Source organism: Harpegnathos saltator, unplaced genomic scaffold (genome assembly GCF_003227715.2).
Source record: "Harpegnathos saltator strain DR-91 unplaced genomic scaffold, Hsal_v8.6 scaffold480, whole genome shotgun sequence".
NCBI classification, from domain to species: Eukaryota; Metazoa; Arthropoda; class Insecta; order Hymenoptera; family Formicidae; genus Harpegnathos; species Harpegnathos saltator.
In genome coordinates, this window is record NW_020230294.1 from 53,033 (window position 1) to 75,687 (window position 22,655).

General features: G+C 46.5%; 2 protein-coding genes across 6 annotated transcripts in view; both read left to right on the forward strand.

Moving 5' to 3' along the window:
- The window catches only part of LOC105189157 (kinesin 3E), a 42,241-nt gene extending 34,749 nt beyond the window's left edge, over positions 1-7,492 (forward strand). Inside the window, exon 8 of the mRNA XM_011151088.3 lies at positions 1,332-7,492. Within this exon, the coding sequence (XP_011149390.2) occupies positions 1,332-6,176 (4,845 nt within the window). The 3' untranslated portion in view covers positions 6,177-7,492. The remainder of the gene's footprint in view (positions 1-1,331) is intronic.
- Positions 7,493-9,248: 1,756 nt separating this feature from the next.
- On the forward strand, positions 9,249-15,950 carry Srr (Serine racemase). Of its 5 annotated transcripts, none has more exons than XM_011151084.3 (7): positions 10,515-10,714; positions 10,856-10,978; positions 11,497-11,852; positions 12,225-12,387; positions 12,554-12,846; positions 13,091-13,457; positions 13,561-15,950. In XM_011151084.3, exons 1-6 carry the CDS (start codon positions 10,547-10,549, stop codon positions 13,443-13,445), a joined length of 1,458 nt encoding a protein of 485 aa, XP_011149386.1. In that variant the 5' UTR covers positions 10,515-10,546; the 3' UTR covers positions 13,446-13,457; positions 13,561-15,950. The 5 variants fall into 5 exon arrangements, with proteins under 5 accessions (XP_011149389.1, XP_011149386.1, XP_025158053.1 ...); XM_025302268.1 differs by having other exon boundaries at positions 13,724-15,950; XM_025302269.1 differs by having other exon boundaries at positions 15,518-15,950.
- The last annotated feature ends 6,705 nt before the right edge of the window (positions 15,951-22,655 follow it).

Below are 22,655 nucleotides of genomic sequence, written 5' to 3' on the forward strand. Positions count from 1 at the left end.
ATCGGGCTTTTGGCGGGAGGCGAGTCTGAAAATGCGAAAGGATTTAATCCCCGGTCTGATGTTGATCGAGCGACTTTATAACGCGGCCGGAGCGCTCGCATGCTGCTGGCGGAAAATATTAATGAGCCTCGAGCGGCGCGCGATCGGTAATAGCGCGCGGCATTATAAAACAAATTTCGCAATTTCGCCCCGACATGAAACGCGGATCCGCGATAAATAGCGGCCGATTTTTCAGCCGCGCCGCCTCGCGCGCTCGACGCCGCCGTGAGAGCGCGGGAGTTTATTATCGGGATTTACCAATACGAGAAGCGGAGCGATATTGTCCGATGTCATTACGTAAATGAGATTCATCGATCGTTTATTTGACACTTATTGAGCGTTCGTCGCGAGCCGATTGGCCGAACGATTGCTGATAAAATATAACACACACCGGTGCGGTTACGCTTAACGAGCGATCCGCGTTTCCATTTCCATCAGCCGGGCTGCGCTATCCTTCATTTCCGCACATTGCATAATCGTCGATTAATTAAATTCCTCATGCTCCCCGTCCGCTCCGCAATCGTGACTCAGTCGATCGTGAGCTTTCACACTGTGTATTTCGAATCCGCGATGCGATATTATTCATACGCTTTAATTTCTTCGTTGCGGACCGCCTATTATAATTGTTACGCACGTGGGTATGTGTGTGATGTATATCCCCGCGGAGGGGAAAGAAATATATATACAAAACTCTGTATGAGATCAAATCTTAATGTCGAATGGGCCGACAAACGCAGTGCGTTGGTCTTTGTGCGGAAATAATGTTTAATAGAAAATACAAATTATTGGCAGATATGAATACAGAAATAGCACAGGGCCAAAATGCGTTTATGAAATATATGTTTAAACGTTTCGGTATTATTTTAAATTATCTCCGACAAATAATAAAATAAAAAAAAATTAACGAACGTGTTCCTGTTGTTGGGAACTGTAAATATACGGCTGTAAATTGTCAGCAAATTCGGGCTGACGAGCGAATGGAATGACGATCGATCAATTTACGATTGCACCTTTATCAAAAAATATATTTCAGCAATATTTACAAAAGTTTTATTATATTTCAAAATATAAAATATATTTTGAAATGTCCTAAAAATTATCTTCTATCAACACCTGGTAAAAAATTTACCTCGGTGTGAGCATCGATAGTTTTGAAACGCGCTGTACATAACACGGCGAGACACGTCAAGATCGTAAATTGAGAAAAATCGAAAAACACTTGGCAAACACACATCACTCTTTCTTTAACTTGAAATTAAAATAAAATTGGTTATATGAATATCTTGTTGCAGGATATCGATCAGGGGGCTAAAACGTCGTGTTGCTGCGGCAAAGTTCAAAGTTCAAAGGATTCGTCGACAAACCCTCAGTATCGTGAGGGACAAGACTCGCTCGACACCTCGCGCTTCCGAGAACTCGTTCCGAGGAACGATCTCGCGCTATCGAAGGACGAGAAGCCCTTCGACTCGTTGTCGATCAGGAGGTCCAACTCGAGCGACAGTGTGATCACCTACGAGACTGGTTGCTCGGCCTTCATCAGAAAGTTCAGCTCTTACGAGCACCTGCAGCCAACGGACCGTTTCGCTGGTAATTACAATCAGGCGAAAATCACCGAGCTGAACGACGAAAAGGACGAGGTGGTAGACGAGATCAACGAGCCGGTGTTCGTGGACATACCGACGCTGGTGGCGGTGTTGATCAAGCCGGACGACAGTTTGCAAGAGTCCTCGACGCAGATCGAGGAGATTTGCTCCGACGAGGTGCAGGAGGACTCGATCGACACCGACTTCATCGAGGTTGGCAACGACGAGTTCGACGGATCGGACAAGGTCGACGACGTTGATCTGGACGATCGCAGCAATAATCCCGTGAATTGCTGCAACGCTCTGGATGACTCAGGGATCGGCGAGTTCCCGCAGACTCCATCGAGCCAAACATCCGTCCAGCGGGACAGCCCGAGGGGTAAGTTCCACAAACAAAATTCGATCGACCTATCGTCATCGAACCTGAACGTCTCGAGGAACTTCGGCTCTGTCGAGGGGATCAGCAAGAAGAAGGAACCACTCTCCGGCCTCCAGCGGTCGCACACGAATTTGGAGAAGCGTTCAACGCTATCCGAGCGAGCGAAGAAACTCAACAACATCCGCGAAGTCGACGATCGTAAGACTCACAGTAAGTCTACTGGTATCTGGAAGGCAATCGGTAGCAAAGATCAGTTGCACAGAAAGAGCAGCAACGACTCCGACAAAAGCCTGAAGGATTCCACCAATGAAAAGAGCGGCTTCAATTACAACTACGGCCGTAAACCGAGTTTGGAGAACCTGAAGAGGAAGACCAGTAAAGATAGCAGCTCCAGCAGCTCCAAAGAGGAGCAGATCCTGATCTCGAGCTTGACGCGCGACAAGTTATTGCGCAGGAAGAGCTCCTTAGAACAAGAAGCGGCGGCCAGTGGAAAGCCTCATGCGACAATCCAGAAAGTGAAGCGCGCCGAGATCGTAGCAGCCGTGACCGAACGACTTTACTCCAGCAGGAAGCACATGGAGGAGACCATCAATATGGCGACCAACAACGCATCGGGCACACGCTCGCCGCCGGAGGGCACCGACGTGAAGCTGCCCTCCCTCAGCAATAGCGGCAGCAGCGGCTTTGCCGCGAGGACGAAGCTCCAGGAGATCTCGCGGAGGATGCTACTGAAGCGACGCAGGATCAACGTGGAGACGCAGACGGAGACGCCGTCGACGTTGCGTTTCAAGGACACCGCTAGTCTCACGGACGAGCCCAAGCTGGTGTTTCAGGACGTGGCGGTCCTCACAGAGGATCACACTGGCTGCGACGAAGCACCGGTGAGCTACCGATTGCCGGTTCTCCGGGTGAAGGACGTCGCCACGTTGACGGACCGGCCGTGGACCCACATTTACCGTTGCAAGGACGCCGAGAGCTTGGCGAACGACTTGGACTTTGACGACTATGAGCAACCGCTTCAGCGCTCCCCACGAAACGACTCCGGCATACTTTCCGACGACACGCAAAATTATACGGAGAGCAGCCGCTCCGAGAGCGCCGAGGTGTCCGAGTTTTACTCGGAGGGTGACAGGAAAGTGGAGTACGCCGATATCTCGACGAACACCTTGGTCTCGTCGCCTGTGAGGAACTCAGCCGTGCAGACGGCGATGCGCCATGGGGCGGTTGATCAGCGGAAGGACATCAATTGCGATCAGTGTTGCAGCTTGGCCTCGGCGAGCAGTATCGAGAAGAACGTCATCTCGATATCTTTACCGGACATGATCAGCATAACGATCGAAAGTACCAACGGTCTGGAGTCCAAGATCGCTGTGGTGGACGGCGGCGAATCGGTGGAGGAGAGACTGAAGCCCATCTCCAGCGACAAAGAGTCTCAGACAGACAAGCAAGTGAAATACGAGGTCGAAAGATCCTTCTTGGAGGATCTGTCGGTCAGGTCGACGGCCATTCAGGCGGACGGCAGAGTCTTCAGAATCGAGAACATCTTCCAAGATCCGAGAAGCAAGAGCTCTTCTGAAGCGGCTTCCGACCTGAGGAAGGAGATCGCGATGAAGAAATCGGTGACCTTTAGGAACTCGTTAGGCACTTCCTCCGTCGTCGAGACAAAGGAGAGTGGCACGGAAATGGAGTGGGACAAGGTGCATGTTGAGCATCTTGGTCAGAGGAAACGATCGATTCTAAAAGGCGGCTTAACACGGGCCTTTATCGCGAGGAGACGCAGCTGCAGCTTGAGTCCCAGAAGACCGGCGCATAAGCTCGCTCGTCACGACCTCTGGAAGAACTGGACTCTATCGCGCCCGGGAAAGTCACCGGGTCTCGTTGGTTATAGTAGAGAAATGATCGATACGCCTTCTCTCGCGCAGAGAAACGTTGATTTAAGGTCAGTCGATGACCTGTCGACTTCTTCCGGGATGAAAGGCGAATGTACTCCGGACGATAAAGGATCGGGAGACACGATTCGTCATTCGTCCAGTCAGATTGTCAGCGATTTTGAGGATTCGAAGAAACTGGAGTCTGCCTCGAGGAAGGCTCTACTGGATTACGACCATAACTTCTCGGACGACAGTCTCGATTGCGAGCAAGACAACATCGCGAGAAAAGCGGGCGATGCGGGAATCGCGGATTCGCATGAAAGTTACGAGAATCTCTGTCCTCCGGATGTAGTCGCGCACACAAAGAAGGAAGCTTCGAAGCCCATGAGTCACGTGGATACGATCAATGCGCAATCCTCTATAGATGAGGATTTTGAGACCATCGAGATAGAGCTTCCAAGGAGGAAAATTACAGAAGAATTGGCAAATTCAATACACGATTACAAATCGCTGATTCTGGGGACGTTCTCATATACCGTGGACAGCGACCCTGAGGAAGAAATCAGCGCTGAAACGTCAGGAGTATCTGATAACATCAATAAGAAGAAGGTGTCGTTTTCGAATCCCAACAGCCCGGAGGAGATAGGCGACACCGTGACAAGTCGCAAAACTTTGGCTAAATCGAGGCAGGTAGCCTTGAAGTCCATCATCAAGAAGATAAAGAAGAAGAAGCCCGGATTGATTGAAAACTTGGCTGTCGTTCAATCAAACATCGAGACTGATCGATTCTCGCAGCGGGAAAAGTCGGAGTCGGCGCCAAGCGAGAAAACCCCGTCCGTTGCGACAGAGAATAAAGATGTCGAAGACTCCAAGGAACAACCGAGCGACAAGAAGATGGAGTTCTCCAACGAAGACAGCCTCGAAGAGCTCTACAGTGAGTCGGACAGTCTGATCAGCGAGGACGAGGACGTCGGTTTATGCATAGCTCCCAGGAGAAAAATATTCGAGAAGTACCTGAACGAAGCGACGGCCTTCATGCGCAACATGAACTCTATAAACGAGTACATGAGTGCCACGAACATGTTGGAGAACGTCCTAGGAAAGCGTCCTAGGAGGCGAAGGAACCGTCAGAGACGCCATCTCTCTGCCAGCAAAGACTACGTGAAATCCCGAGGACGCAGAGGTCTGAAAAATGACACCGACAAGAAACCACAACCAGACGAAGACGACGACAATGTTGTTCCCGTCGAGTCTTACGAGACTTACAAGAGATGCTTGAAGGGCATCGAGAGACTGGAGGCTTGCATCGACAAAGTCGGCGAACACAATCAATTCCTCCGTGACAAGTACGGCATCGACGTTGAATCTGCTGGCGCTAAATCGGGTTTAGCGAGTCCCAGCGTAGATTCCAGAAGGACATTCGCCGTAACCAAGGACGAAGCGGCCCGTCAACGCGAGGGCGCGATTTCCGAGGACGACGTCAACTTATCGAGCTCTTCCAAGATCTCCCCGGCCTTTTTGTCTTCCAATCGAGCTGACATCGCGAAGCAGTCCAACTCGGACGAGAGAGACAGGCAGGAAGCCGTCAAAGTTGATAAGAACGATTTTAACGATGAGAAAAACGACGATCTCACGTCACGGAACGATCTCGAGCGCAGAATCTTTGACCAGCTGATGAGCGCGGCTGATTCCAGCAGTTGTTGTTATTGGAGTCTGAGGAGACCCCGACAGAGACGCCTTTGGAAAATGTCCGATTCTAGGTCACGAAGTCCACCGACTTGCTCGAAATTTCGGGAAACTTTTTGCCGAGACATTCGTGGAGTCTTTGATTTCGATGAAGCCACCGAGGATTATCTCGGCGAAGTTGAGAGTAGTCCGCGAAACACGAGGAAAACGAAGCTCCCGGGGTCGACGAGAGAAGCCGGATCGACTTGGACATCGACTGAAGCTGAGATCGATCCTGCGGAATTCCGCGACAAGTTGCCGATAGAGAATAAAAGTCCGTTAGCAGAAATTAAAATATCAAATCAGCCTACGATCTTGAACACAAAGCTGGAGTATCTCGATTGTCTCACGGATGCAACGAGTCCTGAAGCGACAGGACGAACGTCTCGCGAGGAGGACGAAATTGCGAGAAAGAACATGGGATCAAAGGATAGCCTGAGGATCGACTCGATGAATCACAAATTCGGACCTCTGAGTGTAGAATTGAAGTACCCTGGAAGTCCGAGAGCGAAGTTTTTGGAACTTCTAAAGGAGAGAAGACGAATCGTCGAGAACAGCAGAGGTACGAGTGCATTTTGAACAGTTACACCCGTTATAAATTGTAAATCTATATTTTTTACGTATACATTTTTTGTATGTTAAATATCGCGTCGAGAGAGGAGAGGAATCGTCTGCTTCGGACGATCCGCGATTAAGCGCGGAGGTTTATTGTAAATGAAGAGGAACTTGTGTAAATAACAGCATCATAACGTACGACGACATTGTAAATAATGGCATTATCATAATGTCCCCATAAAGTTCTCATAAGTTTATTAATTCATCAGCGATTTGTTTTCAGCACATACATTTAGCGCGTGTTAATGACTGTATCGCTAATTACGTGCGAAGCGCGTTAATGGATCCTAGCTCGCGAAATGCACATTAACGTTTTAATTGAACGTCATTTATCGACGGGTGCTTTTTCGTACTTAACGTTTGGATTACTAACATAAGCTGAAATTTTTCACGGTCTATTTGCGATGATCGATATTCGGTGTGTCGCGACGCACCGATTATTCTTGTGTACACACGATGCCCTTCTAACTTCATCGGAAAAAGTGTGTACAAACCGTTGTGCGAACGAGTGTACATAATCCTAAGCAATTGTCCTTTAAATTATTCAGTAAAGTGTCTTGCTTCCTGATTATTCATGTCTTTTTCAAACCAGCTATTCACATGATTACATTCATGAATTTTTACGCAAATTTTATCGTGAAAAATAATGGCAGTGTCCCTCAAATAATTTTATTCCAGTTGAGGTCAAGTCAGGTAAATACACCGATCTCTGAACGATGAAAAAAGAAAACTATAAAAGGAAATACTGTATAAAGCCAAATCTCTCTCTTAAAGAGACTCTTTTTTGCGCAAGTAACATATAAAGATGATATTATTTTTTAAGAATAAAGGAAAATTAATTGAGTATTAGTTTCTTCACAATGAGCATTCGATAAACGAAAAATTTCGTAAAGCAAATATCTGGACATCTCTCTTACCTAATAAATCCTTAATTGAATCGACAAATTAAAGCATCAATAAAGTTGGCAAATTCTTGTATCTGTTTTACCAAAAGAAAAAGCAAATGAATGATTAATTTTGCAAAAAGTGTAAATTTATGGAAAATATACGTGTTTATATATCTCGCAACTAAAACTTTAAAATATAAGAAAAGAATTTTATTTTGTACCGCAAATTTCATTTATTCTTATTTAGAGATTAGGTGTTCGAGTATTCATACTTTGACCTTAGTGCATTATACCGCTAGTATTATAATGTTGTATTATTAATGACAATTGTATCATTCACGTTAAACATAACAAAATAACAATTGTATAATTCACATGAATATCGTTTAATAAAGGCTATTTTACGGAGTAAGAAGAATTGAATTTTTCCGACGATTGTGCATTTTATTATAATCGCAGAGACATTGCACGATTATCGACACTTTGTTATTTTATGGTAGATTTATTTAATGAATGTTCTTATCTCAAAAGTAGTCATCATTTCATACATTCCGCTTTTATCTTATCTAATTCTTATCTATCCCATTATAGCTCTGTGTATATATATATAATCTAACTTTGTAATCTAATCTAACTTGTAATCTAATCTAACTTCTAGTTTTAAATATAATCTCAATTATAATTATTATTATCATCATAACCGATTCTCACTACAACTCGGCACTCGCTTTGTGAAATCTAACTGTCGATTAGTAAAGTGTTATTATCGTCATTCGACGAGCCTTACGGGGGGCTTGCCGATGACGATTTTATGAGCGAAGAAATCTCGCGTCGTGAAACGACGGTAATGGCCAGCGCAGGCTGCGTCGCGCACTGTTTCAGGAAAGAACTGACGTATGTGCTGCTGTTGCGTTTTGCAGCAGCGATGCTGAATGTGCTATGATCGACGCCGGCAACTGCGATCCTAATAACGTCGCGGAATTTTTCCTTTCCTCCCTCTTTTCCCTCTCGCCCCTTGTGTCTCTCCTTCTCGCTCGCTCTCTTTAGACCAGACGAACGTCCCTTGTAAAGCGACAGCTTTCGACGGCCATTTCATTTTATTGTGTGATAAATTCCCCGTACGCGAGAAATCTCGACCCGCCTGCTGTATGTCCGTTTACGCCAATCGGCGGACTTCGACTTTCGCTCAAAGATAGGTCCAGCTTGAAGAAAGCAACGCCCTGTTAATAACATGTACAGAGAGGAGCGGAATATATAAGGTGTCCCGGAATCCATGGGTTTGATCGATACGACAGTATTTTTTTCGAGTTCAAATGCAGACGAAACTCCTAACATTGGATGTCGAGGCTAATGTTGGGCTTTTCGTCTCCTGTCTGAGCTTAGAAACCCGTCGTAGAGTTAGGAACTCTGGCGCCGTACCAATTCGGCCACCGAGGCTTCGACCGTTTGCAAAGCGCGACGCTATAGTTTATAAACATCATTCAGCACTAACCCTATACATCCGCTGTCTGTTCGTGAACTAACACAAACAATGCGCTCTTCCGCCGGCGAGTCAAAAAACCAAACGGAACTGTCATTAGGCTCTGAGAAATTCGAGCGCCATTATTGCATTTATTAGCCGAAATTAATTTGCAATAATTGAAACTTTCTCTCTCTCTCTCTCTCTCTCTCTCTCTCTCTCTCTCTCTCTCTCTCTCTTGTATACGGTTGCATGAGCCACTTAATAAAATCTATGATGTCTGAGTCATCGAAAAAACGTAGCGTGGCGAGCGCGTGATAACGCGCGTCGTCATGAAAACGCAAAGGTCAGTCTGACCGCGACCAGACGATGCGGATGTTGATAATTGGAATCGCCGAGAAGCGAATCTAGGCTGCGTTTCCAGGCTGCCTTCTCTTCACCTCGTCGATAAAGGCAAGCCCGACACATACGCGCAGATTACACACATATGCGGCACGTTCTGAAAACTGCCGGCACGTGCCCCTCACTGTGCTTGTCGTATTTGCCTTTGATGCTGATGCAAGCATAACGATGCTCGTTTACGCTCGCGCACGTAGTACGCGGCACAGATAGCAACGCTATCGTGGCTGGCGAAAAGGTAGCGCGCGAAAGAGAGAGAGAGAGAGAGGTGTACGCGCTGCCGATGATTGTTGCAAATTTATGCATGCGTCGGGGACCCGCGTCTCTTCCCATCCACCTTTCATGATCGAAGATCGAAGATCGGCTCGCATCGGGCCGAACTGGAATGCGCGCTTACTTTCGTCACCGGATTATCTGCGGCCCAACTGATTGAACATCGGCGATGTGATTCAAGTTATAATCGGTATAACTATCGTGTCGCAGGTCATTACCGAAGGTGACGGCCGACGTGGGTTATCAGAAGCGTGTTATGAACGGAGCGAGCAGGTTCTGGTGTTCATCCGCTTCGTTCAGTCGTGAATATCCCGATATCGGTTTCGGACACACAGTGTGCCGCTCGTCGTGTTCTGGTGCGTCACGTACACATACACACTTATTGTTTATCAGTCTGAACGGGACCGTCACGTGCATCGGAGGATTGGTCACGAGTGCAAGTATGATTACAGATTGTTTTTTATACGTTTTTGTATGATTTTTCCGCCGACCGACCGTCGTTACGAAGTTCCACTTTTCCTGCGCTTTTTACAGGCCGTGCGCAGACCGAGAATAATTGTCTCAACGTTTAGTGATATATATTAGCGATTAATACAATTTGTTGCGTCATTCGCATCGTGCCGACGTTTTTGTACATCGCGACTGTTGATTGCGCCAAGTAACGGCAATGATTGCTCAATTATCAATTGGGAAATCGTGAAATTTGGAACGTAAAATATAAATAATTTTATACACGTGGGATACATGTGCGATAATATTAATTAAGAAGGGGAAATGTTAAGTCTTGTTTCATCAGTCACATTGACTCGTGACGTCAGGAACGAGAAGTCACGTGTGACTTATTGCTGAGATACACGTTGTTATAAATTTGTACTTTTTCACGTCATCACGTGTACTCGAATATAAACTGGCAGAGTATATCAAATATTCTCCTTTTAGGTTAATAGATTAATAAATCTGTAAATCTTGACGAATTGTTGCAAGATGTGTACGCATTTTCACTGGAAATGTAGGAGGTGTCAAGTTATATGTACATTATTTAATAAGGTAGCGGGTATTAAAGTAACAGAGGAAAAGCTCGCAACGTGTTTCATAAATCTTTACTATCGAGCGCTGATGTGCGAGGAGAAATTAGTTTATATCGATACATAGCGCGAAAAATTCGATGGGTTCGGCACGATATTAATATTCACGCGAACTTGACTGCCGACAGTCTCGTGTCGAAAGACAGTTCGAAGGTCGGCACGATAATAACTAACGGGAGCGATATTCATGCCCGCGGATGCAATAAATGTGTTTGACAACATCGGAGAAACATGCAGACGATTCGTGTTTCGCGTGTCGTGCACTCGCCAGCCAGTCGCGCTCGGAATTCCGTTATGAGGGACTTGAACAAGAAATCGAGTTTCCGGAGTATGTTCGCACTCGAGAACTTGGAGTCGCAGCCGATGAACGGTGATCACCCGCCGACGTCGATGGTCGATGTAACTTTAATTGTTATTAACATCTTGCGGTCGAGACGCGCTGGTATTGTACCGGCCACAGTGCTTCTAAGATGTAGAACGCGATGAATGATGCATGACTGAAAACCCGGGGCGATACACATCCTGATTTTCCTATCGCAGGACGAAGAAATGGAGCTGATCGATCCTTGCTGCGTAGAGGATCAACCGCAAAAGATCACCTTTGAGGATATCACGTCGGCGGCGTTCAAGATAAAATCCGGAATCATCTGTACACCATGTGTGGTAGATATTTTTAAATTTTAATTCTTTGGCCGCATAGCTCGGCGGCAGGTTCGACCCTGAGGAAAAGTCAAAACCCAAGGTCGTATCTTATGCATTGAAAAATGCCTCGAATTGACGGCCTCGTAGAATGACATACGCCTATTTTTCCAAAATTAGATGTTGCATTTTGTCAAAAGATTTTATTTCATCGAAACTGATATAATTTTAATTAGCAAGTTCATTAGTAACCCAACTCGTTCGTATCGTGCTGAATTAATCTTTATCAACTGACATCACATTTGTGCCGGTGATTTACATAATAATTCTTTTATATTTTAAGACATATATCATAAGGAATAAACTGATGTAAATGTATCGTCAAATGCTAAAATATCGAAATAGAGATAAATCGCACGATACCGCATTTGCAAATTTCCACGAATCGGCTGGAGAACAACGCCGGAGGAAACAAGATCGAATCCAATATGGGTTCCTGTGATCGTTACGATTCCGAGATTAAGATCAACTTGATTATTTAGAAATCGCGCCTGTCGGGCACCGGCATGGATATCTACCTGAAGAAAGACTTCGGTCAAGTTACCGGTAGCTTCAAGGAGCGCGGTGCCCGATACGCTCTGCTGCAACTCACCGACGAGCAGAAGTGTGTCGGTGTGATATCGGCTTCGTTGGGCAACCACGCTCTGGCTCTTTGCTACCACGGAAGAGAGCTGAAAATACCTGTGACTGTGGTGATGCCGGTGGTGGCACCGATAATGAAGATTGCGGCGTGTCGGCAGTACGGTGCGAATGTGATCGTCGAGGGCAACGACATGGGGGAGGCCAAGAGAATCGCCTTGAAGCATGCGAAGGAAAAGGGCTTGATCTACATTAACGGGTGCGTATATATAGAGTCTGAATGAATAACAATATCTATTCAACTAAGACGGTAAATGAAAGAAATTTCTTGTTGAGAGAAACTGGGTAATATATTTTTTTTATATTTATAATAACTACGCGTAGTTATTTACGACCGTTTATATTTATAACAAATTCATTATGAAGTTAAATGCACAATTGAAAATCGTAAAAATTGACGAAGGACATCTTCGGATCTTTACTGGTAAGGAAAATGGCCAATAATCATCAGTCATGTTGCTTGTATTTACTTTTACCTCGAATTTTACGAGCAAGAGTAAATGGATTTTTATCTTGAGCTTGACGACGATTATACAATGCTGTCTTCTTTATCGTTGCTCTTTCCAAATAGGTACGATCACCCGCACATCATGGCTGGCCAAGGAACCCTCGGCTTGGAGATCGTCGAGCAAGTACCAGACATAGACGCTGTGGTGGTGCCCGTCGGTGGTGGCGGATTAATAGCGGGTGTTGCGTTGGCTGTTAAAACGTTTCGGCCGAATTGCAAGATCATTGTGAGTTCACGATTTTGTTCTCTTTCTTGTTGATTATCAGTCTACCGTATTGGCCCCTCGTTTTTCGCACTATACGGCCGCAATAAGCTCGAATATCTCAAGGACTCGGGAAGACCGCTCTTGTTCGGAATGAAACGTACTGATAACGAATGTTTTTGAACCTTAGGGGGTCGAGTCAGAGAGGTGTGCGAGTTATCACATGGCGCGCAAAGCCGGTAAACCAACGTACACCCCCATACAGTCAACCCTGGCCGATGGATTGGCCGTTCCTATGGTAGGATACAACGCGTTCGCCACGGCAGATTCGTTGATCGACAAACTAGTCATGGTGAAGGAGGAGTGGATCGCGATCGCGATCCTGAAGCTGGTTGAGAATGAGAAGTGCATTGTCGAAGGTGCGGGAGCGACAGGTTTAGCGGCCATCTTGGCTAGTCAGCTCGATGAGCTCAAGGGAAAAAGGTTGGTGTCTCTCATAGTCTCGTTGATAAATCTTTTGCTGGTCACCTCTCAACGTACCCTCTTAAGATGTTCATCAAACAACACGTTCATCAAAGTAATTAACTGTCTGTGGGAAACGAGTTGCTCTGAAAATCAAACCTTCGTTACTTGCGGAGTCGTCGTGTTTCACGATGCGCGATAAAGCGTAAGCGCCTGCCGGCGGAGCCGTGAATTGGCGATGTGATATTGTAATTCTGCCTGTCAGGGTAGTGTTATTATTGTGCGGCGGCAACATCGACACAACTGTCTTGGGTAGATGCCTGGAGCGTGGATTAGCCGCCGAAGGTCGCCTGCTGAAGTTCACGGTGACAGTCTCGGACAGACCGGGCGGTATCGCGGAGCTCTGCAAGGCCCTCGCGAGCATCGGTGTCTCCATAAAGGACATCATGCACGAGCGGGCCTGGATAATGTCCGACTTATTCAGCGTGGACGTCAAGGTCGTCTGCGAGACCAGGGACCGTGAGCACGCCGAGCAGCTGAAGAATCTACTCTGTCAAAATTACAACCGCGTCGTCTTCGGCAGCGACAATACCTACACTCTGCCGTCAATTACGAGCTGATCCAAATATCTTGTGAGTGTTTCACGCCGATTGGATGATCTCTTCGAAATTTTATTATTTTTACCTGAGATAATTTTTTTATATAAAACACTTTTTCTCTCGCAAATATTTTTAGGCGCGAATGTTAGAACGGCACATCCTGTGCGAGCTACTTTCGACCGGCGTAGAGTTATTGGCGTAAGATGCACGTTAAAATATAGCATGTAAAGATCTTCCTTCAGAATTTGTTCTCGTATTTTTATGCAACGCTCATGACAAACGCGATAATTAATTTTAAGTTATAGGAACATCGAGCAGAGGGGTATTCTATGCGTGTAACTTCGCCGATGGACGCGCTCTGTCGCGAGAATTTTCTGCCCCTTCCGCTCTGCCAACGTTTTACGAACAGTTGTTGTCCGATGTTGTTTTGCAACGTCTGTCAGGGATGTGAAGTGCCGCGAAACGATCGAACCGGCGGTTCGCAAATATCACGGCGCTTCCGCATGCACGTGCGCGCAATATCGCGCGCGTGCGTTGCCGAAGCGTCTCTGGTGGGAAATAAAACTGGAAATACCACCCGTGTGAAAAGCGTCTTCCCTGCATACGCGATACGCGTATGTGCGTTTACATGCGCGCTGCCTACTCGCACGCCCGCGTTACCGCTTACCTGTCCGTTACATCGATTCGTCGGCCGTAGCGAGATTAATTTAGCTAATTGACTGTGAGAGCCGACGATAAATTAATGCCCGTCGAAGGACTTCCGATAGAGTTGTATGTGGTATTTATAAAAATCGTGCATTTAAAGAGGTTTCTTATACTAATATCAACCTTCTCGATAATTTGTGCGCGGCGTGCGTTAACTTTGTTTATTCATTTCTTCTACTTCTCTTTGTTCCCGTTCACACGTGACGCACGTGTGCGCGAAAATAGTCGGTTCAGTTGTTTCACCGCGATCAGCGGCGCACGCTCGCGCGGCTGAGGACACTTAAATAAATAAGTCGAAAACCCCGACGACGGGGTTCACGGGGTCGCCACCGGGGATGCAAAAATACCCACGTAGGCGGCACGCGGCGTCCCGCATGTAGATGCGCCGGAATATTCGTCTCATAAATCCCCCGACCGGGAACGATTTTATGATTGTGTAGCGACACGCGCGCTCGGATGAATCATGCGCTCACGTCGCGTCGCGTCGTGTCGCGTTGCATCTCTCTGTGCGAGAATTCAAGATTAAAACGGCCGATCAATACCTTCATCGCCGCCATTAAGTTATAGCGCAAATCTGCGGGGTGGTTCGATCGATGCGCCCGAACGGGAGGGAAAAATCCCCGGTGACGCGATACGGAATTTCATGCAACGACGCGCGAGCGCGCTCGCCCGCCCGCCCGCCCGCGCGTGGCGGTGGCGGCGCCGCGCTATTTTCCTCTCTCGGGGTTATACGCGGATATGATTGGGTTTTTGCGTAAACTCGCCCGGCCGTAAAGCCCGCTTTTACGAGCCTGATTACGGGTGCCCGACACTGCGCTTATTGGCGCTCCGACGCGCGCCCGGACGGGGCGATGCGTCGTCGTCTTCGTCGTCGTCGACGACGAAGCCGCGTCCTCGATGAAATTCCGGCACGAAGTAGCATCGTCGACGACGACGAGATGCTGAAATCGGTCGTGCCGGAGATGCGCCGCGATTTTATCGGATAATTTTCACGAGCGTTTCATTCTCGATGGTCGTTTTCTGGATCGCGACTAGCTGAGGAAAGAGAATACAGCCGAATTTGAAGAGAACGCACGTACGGGGAACTGAGGTACGTTTAGACTGCGCGTTTACCGCTAATCGTAGCCGTTCGATTTGCGAATAACGTCGCAATCGTCGTGTGGAATGAATAAATCACGAGGAATGCGTCTGACGTGATTTGCGTCCAGAACGTGGCTCTACGCGGGAAGAATTGTCTGTTGTTATAAAACTGAAAACCTCGCTGACAACCTCGCAATTTTCACTCACATAAATTTATTTACCGCGTGTACAAATCTCCTTAGCTATAATATTCAATCTTGCTGAAATCAATCAATCTGTTTCTTCTGTTTCATGTAACGATCAATCAGCCTTATACTTTGGATAGGGGACGGGATAGCTCCTAAAATAATATGTATCAGTGCTCAGTTCCAACGTGTATCTTACATTACTTTTCCACACGGTCACGTCCGGAATTTAGGCATTTTTCGTAGCGGGGCCCTGAGCTTTGTATCCCCTTCGCCGAGGAACGTCGCAACGTCGCACAGCCAGCCAATTTTTCGCCGTCACAAAGTGTTCGATCATCCGCCGTATAGTCCGGACTTGTGGCGTCAAACGGCTATCACTTGTTCCGCCGGTGGAAAAAATTTTTAATGACGCAGCACTTTGTGGCTGACGAGGAGCTGAAAGCGTCGCAGGAAAAACCGGCTGTCTGCGCGACGTTCGTCGTGGATCAGGGGGCCATGAAAGGCTGACGTCTTTCTGCGACAAATGCCTGAATTCCGGCGGTGACGATGTAAAAAAGCAATTTATGTAAGGCGGATATTGAAATGCAGCAGCGATATGCGTGCATCCTGTGTGCTTTTTTGAGCTCTTATTTTCTGATCGCGCGCTTCTCCCTCCTCCTTTCCCAACATAATCGCACTAGCCTAATGCATAATGGAAGTGTAATGCAATAGGAATATTTCGGTGGTGTATAGCTGTAACGTAATGTAACTATTTTCCGCACGGCATAGGGCTGCAAAGTAATACGATTATTTTGGCATAATGCAGCTATAATGTAATATGGCGAGATATAGGATGATTCTTAATTAATTTACCTCCGATGCTTCAGGAAGAGTGAATCTACAGCTCAAAACGAGAAAGATGTCATTTCTGTTTCTAATAAATACTGTTTTTATATTGTTAAAATCTATTTCTGAACAATGCTTTCGAAATAATATGCACGATTTATTATCCTTTACATGGTTTTTTATGAGGTCTTTTTGTCCGACTCAAATGTATTCTCCAATTAGTTTTTAAATATAATAATAACGTGTAACACTCCCCTCGTGATAATAAAGCGACCTCGACGGAAGATCGTTAATTGAATGGAAGAAATTTCCGCCTCCGGCGGATTTGACATCGCGGCTCCGCTCGTTCCCCGCGCTATACAAAGTGATTCCAATTAAAATATAAATACCAACTTTCATCCCGGCGTTATCTATTATTCATAACTGCCTTTTACAAAGCGTGCGTCCTCGAATTGCGAGTGTCCTCGATTTCTCGCAGTATCAAGCCGCATCGAGACGGTTGAATAATGCAGAGTCACGGCGACCGCATTCGCGGAAAAATCTGGGAAAATCTGTTACAGCCTGCGGAATTAGCAAAGAAATAGCGAAAAAAATGTAAAAGTACATATACATATACATATGTACGTAGGAAAAAATATACACAAAAGTCCATCGATCTTTCGGCATCCTGCAGCGGTCGGAGCAGCCGGGCGGAGGGAGTCGCGAATCGCTCGAGGGGGGAAGTAGGGGGTTAGAGCGGCGGCTTGAATTTACAGCATTTAATATCGGCAAAATGAAGTACGGCCGCGGGAGGGGAATGGGCAAGGAGCCGTCGTTTTGCGGCATCGATAAATTCATTTTATTGCCGCGGCTTGTAGGCGGGCGGTCTAACTTCGGCCACCGCCTGCCGATGGCCCCCGTGTATCTATCACGGCGTTTTCCAACGTATCACTCTTTTAAACACTCCCTTCGGGTCTGTGTACGTGTGTGTGTGTGTGTGTGTGTGTGTGTGTACGTCCGATCGCCGCGCACCGGGCACACGTCGATTTATTCGAACGCCACGAAAATGTTCGAGAACATAAAAAAATATATATTTCGATACAGTCATCGGACGTTGCAATAGGAGGAACGAGGCTATTAATTTTTGCAATTTTCTCTCACTTCACATTGTTGTGCTTTTAGAGAGGAGAAACGAATTTTAATCACACACATTATCGTGAGGTATTCCAAAAAATTTGATTTCTTGTGCCTGGGCACATATATTTGTCACATCTCGACATTTCTCGCGATTTGTTCATACACAGCGAAAAATTTGTGTTTGACACGGCGATTCTTTCGATGCGTAATCCTTCCACGAGGATCGAAGGTAAATTATATTTGTAAACGTTGGAAGTCTTGTCGAGGAGTTTTGTTGAATGGTTCTTTCGCGAAGACATCGCGAACAAGTGGTGCGTTCTATTATCGTAATTTTAAGAAAGCAAGACGAGTTGTCGAGAATTCGCAAGAAAATTTTGGGATTTCGCTAAGACAGGGGTTAATAACCATAGGATAATCCAGCCCGTCGGGCTGTGGAATGATTTACCCCTGCAGCTCCCTTCTTTTTTAACTATATCTTAGAGCGCATCGAGAGATTCGTCGAATTTATGAGACTTCGGCTTTAGAGGGCGAGAAACTCGGTGGGGGATTAGCTTCGTCGAGCCATTCTGTGAGCCACGAGCGAGCTTTGTGACCGGTAGAAGACACATTTCCAGCAATTAGCCACCCCTGCGACCGCGAATGTATATACAGATATGTATACGGAGTGTCCTAAAAAAGAGCGCACAGCGATGCGAAATTGGATTTTGATTTTTTTCTTGATGAAGAATTTTTAATGCGCAACTCTCAGTTTTCATCGGTATTTCGTTTACTGTTGTTGCACAAATTCATAGCAGAAATTTTAATGAGATATATAAAAGTATCTAAATTTCAAGCTCAAATTGAATGAAAATTGATACAGATTAGAGGAAAAGAACCATCTATTCACGTTTTAATCAATTAAATTCACTCAAAATTCATGTTAAAGATGTAATAGTCATATACTAAAAAGAACGTTCGATGCGAATTATAATCTTACAAAAAGATGTTTTTATTCAAAAAAGCTAAACTTAACTCGTGAGCTGTCAAGCAAGTTTCCTGCCTTCAAAATTTTGACAAACACGCTGTTCTCGACCCATTCTGCACGGGGACACCCCGTGTATAAACTCGAAGGAAAGCGGCAGGACGAAGAGACTCGTTTTGGTAGCAAAAAGAACGACAAGGAAAGGCGACGCGGAAGAGGGGAAAAAGAATAGCGACGATACGAGAAATGTAGAGAGCGAGACGGGGAAAAAGAAAAACCGACGCGGCCGGATAGGAGTTACTTATTAGTTTTTAAGCTGCTTGTGCTTCGTGTCGTCGTAGAATTAACGAAAGACAAGTGAACTTCTTCCGGCGGCAGGCGAACAGGATGACGTGGATGAAGACTGTCGGTGGAAGTTGAAGAATTAAAGTCGTGCGAGGTCGAGCTCGATATTTCACTGGCGAAGGTAAGGCCGTCGCGGTTGTCGTCGTTATTTCGTTCGTCTTTCGGATAATTACAACGATGCGTCTCACAACGACGAATCTAACTTTTATTCGGTGCAATTTAGACATCTCTTTCTGTCTTTGTCCTTCTCCTCCTCTTCTTTTCTCCCTTCGTTGTCGCTTTGATATTTATCGACGGTTATCAGTCAACAATAATTACTTGCCCGGCGCGCTTCAATTATTCAAGGAACGAGCCGAGCGATCGCTTTGATTGTCGCACGTCGACTGTTACAATGTGAAAGATTCGCTGGAGCGTGACGGTGGAATGCAGTTTTTGTCGGAGTCTTTCCTCTTTGCTTGCTCCCTGGAAAATTCTCGCGCACGCGCGCGCGATAGATTCCTCGTCGTGTTCGATCGAAAGTGTGAGATCGATCCGCGATGCATTCGTCGCTGCCTCGATACAGACGTTGAATGTTATCGTAGATGGTGTAGCCGGACCGGCCTGTTCTTCATTCGCGGATTTCACAAGCGCGTAACGAATGGACGCCGTCCTCCGGGCGAAACGCGCGCTGATTCGCGAAATTTATTTGTCGAAAGTTTGCTCGTTAAAAGTGCGCGTACGAAGCACACACGGATTCGCGTACGTACACGTACGTCCGTCTTACTTGTACATGGCTACGTTGTATACCGTACTTTTCCCTAGCTTCGCTTTCTTCTTCCTCTCCTTCTTCCTTTTCTTCTTATTTCTTTCCTTTCTCCTTTTTTTCTCGATATTGTAACAACGCTGCTAACGTATCTGCCGGCGAGATAAGGGACGAGAAAAGCGCCGGTCGAACGTCTTCACGATTCGCTCCTTTCTTTGCAGCCTTTTAACGCGAATGTCTCTCCTCTCTGATTCCTCTCTTTTTTCTTTACCTTTCCTCTTCTCACCATTCGTTCCTGTAGTTTTTTAATCCTTAACTGGACGGCGCGTATTTGAAGACAGAAGCATCACGCGCCTAACATTCTGTGATCTTTAATTAATTCGCCTGCGAATTTCCCGCCTTGAATATTATTCTAAAACTCGTTAGAAGGATTGCAAAATGTAAAATATAAATTAAAATACACAGGACGATTTACAATAAAATAAAGTTATATTTATGTATGTGCAGAATGTCATATATATAATAATTTATATAGGTCTTCTCACAAGTAGTAGAATTCATCAAACTGAACGAAAGAATTCTACAGTCTATCAGTTTGCAGACAACGATGATCATTTTTGAGATATTAATTACAGAAAATTGGCACGCGAGCACGCGTGATGCGATGGGACGAGCTCTTTCAGCGAACTGTCATTCAAGATATTTCAATTTATTGACAATCTCTCGATAGTGACAAATGTTGCATAATAATGAACAGTAAACATGTATACAACAAATTGTAAATTGATCTCGATCCGATGCGCGGCTGCATGCAGGTAGGAAAAGTTCCTTTCGGTTCCCTCGGAGTTTTTAATTTTTACCGGATTAAACATAATTATTTCCGTTGCGTTTCTTTCACCTGCCGAGCTTCTCCGCATGTAATTAGCAAATGGAAACTAATTCACAACGTTTCCTTGAAAGGGAGCTATTCCTTCCTCTCGTTTGTTTCTATTTCTTCCCGCGTCCGCGCCGCTTTTGCATTTTTACTTATTTGTCCAAAGTATGATTTACTCGGCGTAATTAGCGAAATCTCCATGTAGCCCTGTCGAGATTAATATCTGCGCAAAAAGTAACTTCTCTCTTTCTCGCTTACAATGAGAATTAAAAAGTGCAACATACGCCCGATTACAGACGAATAAGAGCGCATTTTTTATCGAAATATGTACGAGTCAAAGTGCGACACAAGTGAGAAATTACAGATATTAAAATTGATCTATGATTATGTATGTACGACGAAGATTATAAGCCATATATCATGAGTTTCTACTTTACTGCTGTATCGTCAATTTAGCGCTAATTTTCATTTGTTTTCATGGTACTACTTACTCTATTTGCTCTCTCTCTCTCTCTCTCTCTCTCTCTCTCTCTCTCTCTCTCTCTTTGGAGTTCATGTCCCTTTTAACGTATTCAACGATTGAAACGCGCCTTCATTCGCATGTCACAGAGTCTTCGATCTACCTGTCGCTCTTTCAATCGACAAGCATCAGCAGAATCGCATCAAGGCGCACGCCAGGTAACATCAATAAACATCTTTTAATTTCGTTCGTCACGCTTCACGCGACATGAAGCAGCTCCGTCGTGGGCGGGAGAGGAGAGTTAATCGCGAGACGGCTGGCAGGGACGACACTCGCGTGAATAAAGTACGAGGCCCGGTAACGAGCTTAGCGCGCGAAGTGATTTCGGACGGACGAACGGACGGGCGGCGCATACCTGCAGTTAAATCCACCTGGCGTGTGCATCCCCCGGCGGCCGCCGCCGGAGAGGGTCGAGGACGAGCGGGGGTCGCGACACGGCCTTCCAGGTTGCTGGAACAACAGCCGGAGTGGCGCGCGGCTGTTCCGTGACGTCGCGCCGCGGCGGCGGCGGTTCCGACGCGGAAAGCCGGCCCCGCTCGGACCGACGGACGGACGGATCATGTCGGAATGCTAACGCCCGCATTAATACAAACTAGCGGCAGAACGTAATTAGCGGCAGCCTGGACGGGCGTCGTGCGTTACTCTAATGCACCCGCCGCCAGTTGCTACACGTTCGCGGACGAACGACGCGCCCCGTTCACTTTCGACACCCTCCCCTCCCCCTCTGCCCTCTCTCACCCTGCGCGAATGAGGGTCGCGTTGCGCCACGGTCAATTTAGCGCGGCGTATACATGAGAGAGGTGATACGCAGAGAGTAACGCTAACTCGCGGTGTTTCTCACGGACGCACGATGGATTTCCAGCTTGCGAGAAATCCAATTCGGTCGATGAACCGAAATCTGACGGTTATGAGAGTAAACGGCTCCTCTTGAGGCTGTGTGATTTCCGTTCAAGGTTCTGACCGTGTGGCCCCGTCTTGGGTTCATCTCCGAATGCTGCCATGTAGTCCATGAAACGATCTGTACAACATTTGGGGATGAACTTAAAGACGAGCTTAAATATAAGGCCAAACTTTAAACAGCGCTCTTAAATTGCACGTGAAACTTGATGATTGACGCAATTTCGCAGGATGCAAATTATTTCTCGCTCCTGTCGCAGATCGTGAGAAGTTTGCATGAACGATCCTGGAGCGCCGCGCTCCACTTCTCGGATATAGTCCTTTTCCAGGACAATCGCTTCCAAAGATTGTCCTCGCGAGCGTCGCCAGCGCCGACTGACTTCGATCGTGCACAAACTTACTGACTCTCTCGCGTCTCGCGTTTTACGACTCGAGAGATTCAATCTTCCCTTTTTTTCGAGACGGCGGCCAGAGGAGGAAGGGAAAGGACACACTGCGGGAAACCACCGAGGCGGAATAACGTGGCGTGATTCGCGGATGACGGATGTAAAGCGGCGGAAGTCCCGGATACGAGCGGGACCAAAGTTTTGATTGGGACACGACGAATCGGGTCAGCCGCGAGAAATACATTTTACAGCCGGGCTTCTGTCGGCGACAGGTCGGCGGAGTCCGCGATTCGTCGGTAAAAGCATCGTCGTCGAAGAAACACTACGGCGACGTTACATACCGTTAGCGTTCCCGTTCGGGCGACCGACGTGGCGTTTCATGGCGTCTCTGTTGTTTTCGATTTTTTTTTAGCGATTCCTGTCGCGGAGAAGAATTGATCTTTCCCTGTATTCGACAAACGCGGAAGTACCGATTTTCTGAGCGCGGCGTTACTCTTTTATTCGAATCCGCTCGATCGGAACCAATCGCGCGCCCGCGTTACCTTTATTTTATTTTCCCTGTCAGCGAGAATAATTTCGTGGAATTCCTGCGCGT

Excerpts from the sequence above, each read along its gene's own strand:
- Srr (XM_011151084.3), top strand. The coding sequence starts at position 10,547 with ATGCAGACGATTCGTGTTTCGCGTGTCGTGCACTCGCCAGCCAGTCGC. Across the intron at positions 10,715-10,855 it reads CGCCGACGTCGATGGTCGAT|GACGAAGAAATGGAGCTGAT; the intron begins GTAACTTTAATT and ends TTCCTATCGCAG. Across the intron at positions 12,388-12,553 it reads GGCCGAATTGCAAGATCATT|GGGGTCGAGTCAGAGAGGTG; the intron begins GTGAGTTCACGA and ends TTTGAACCTTAG.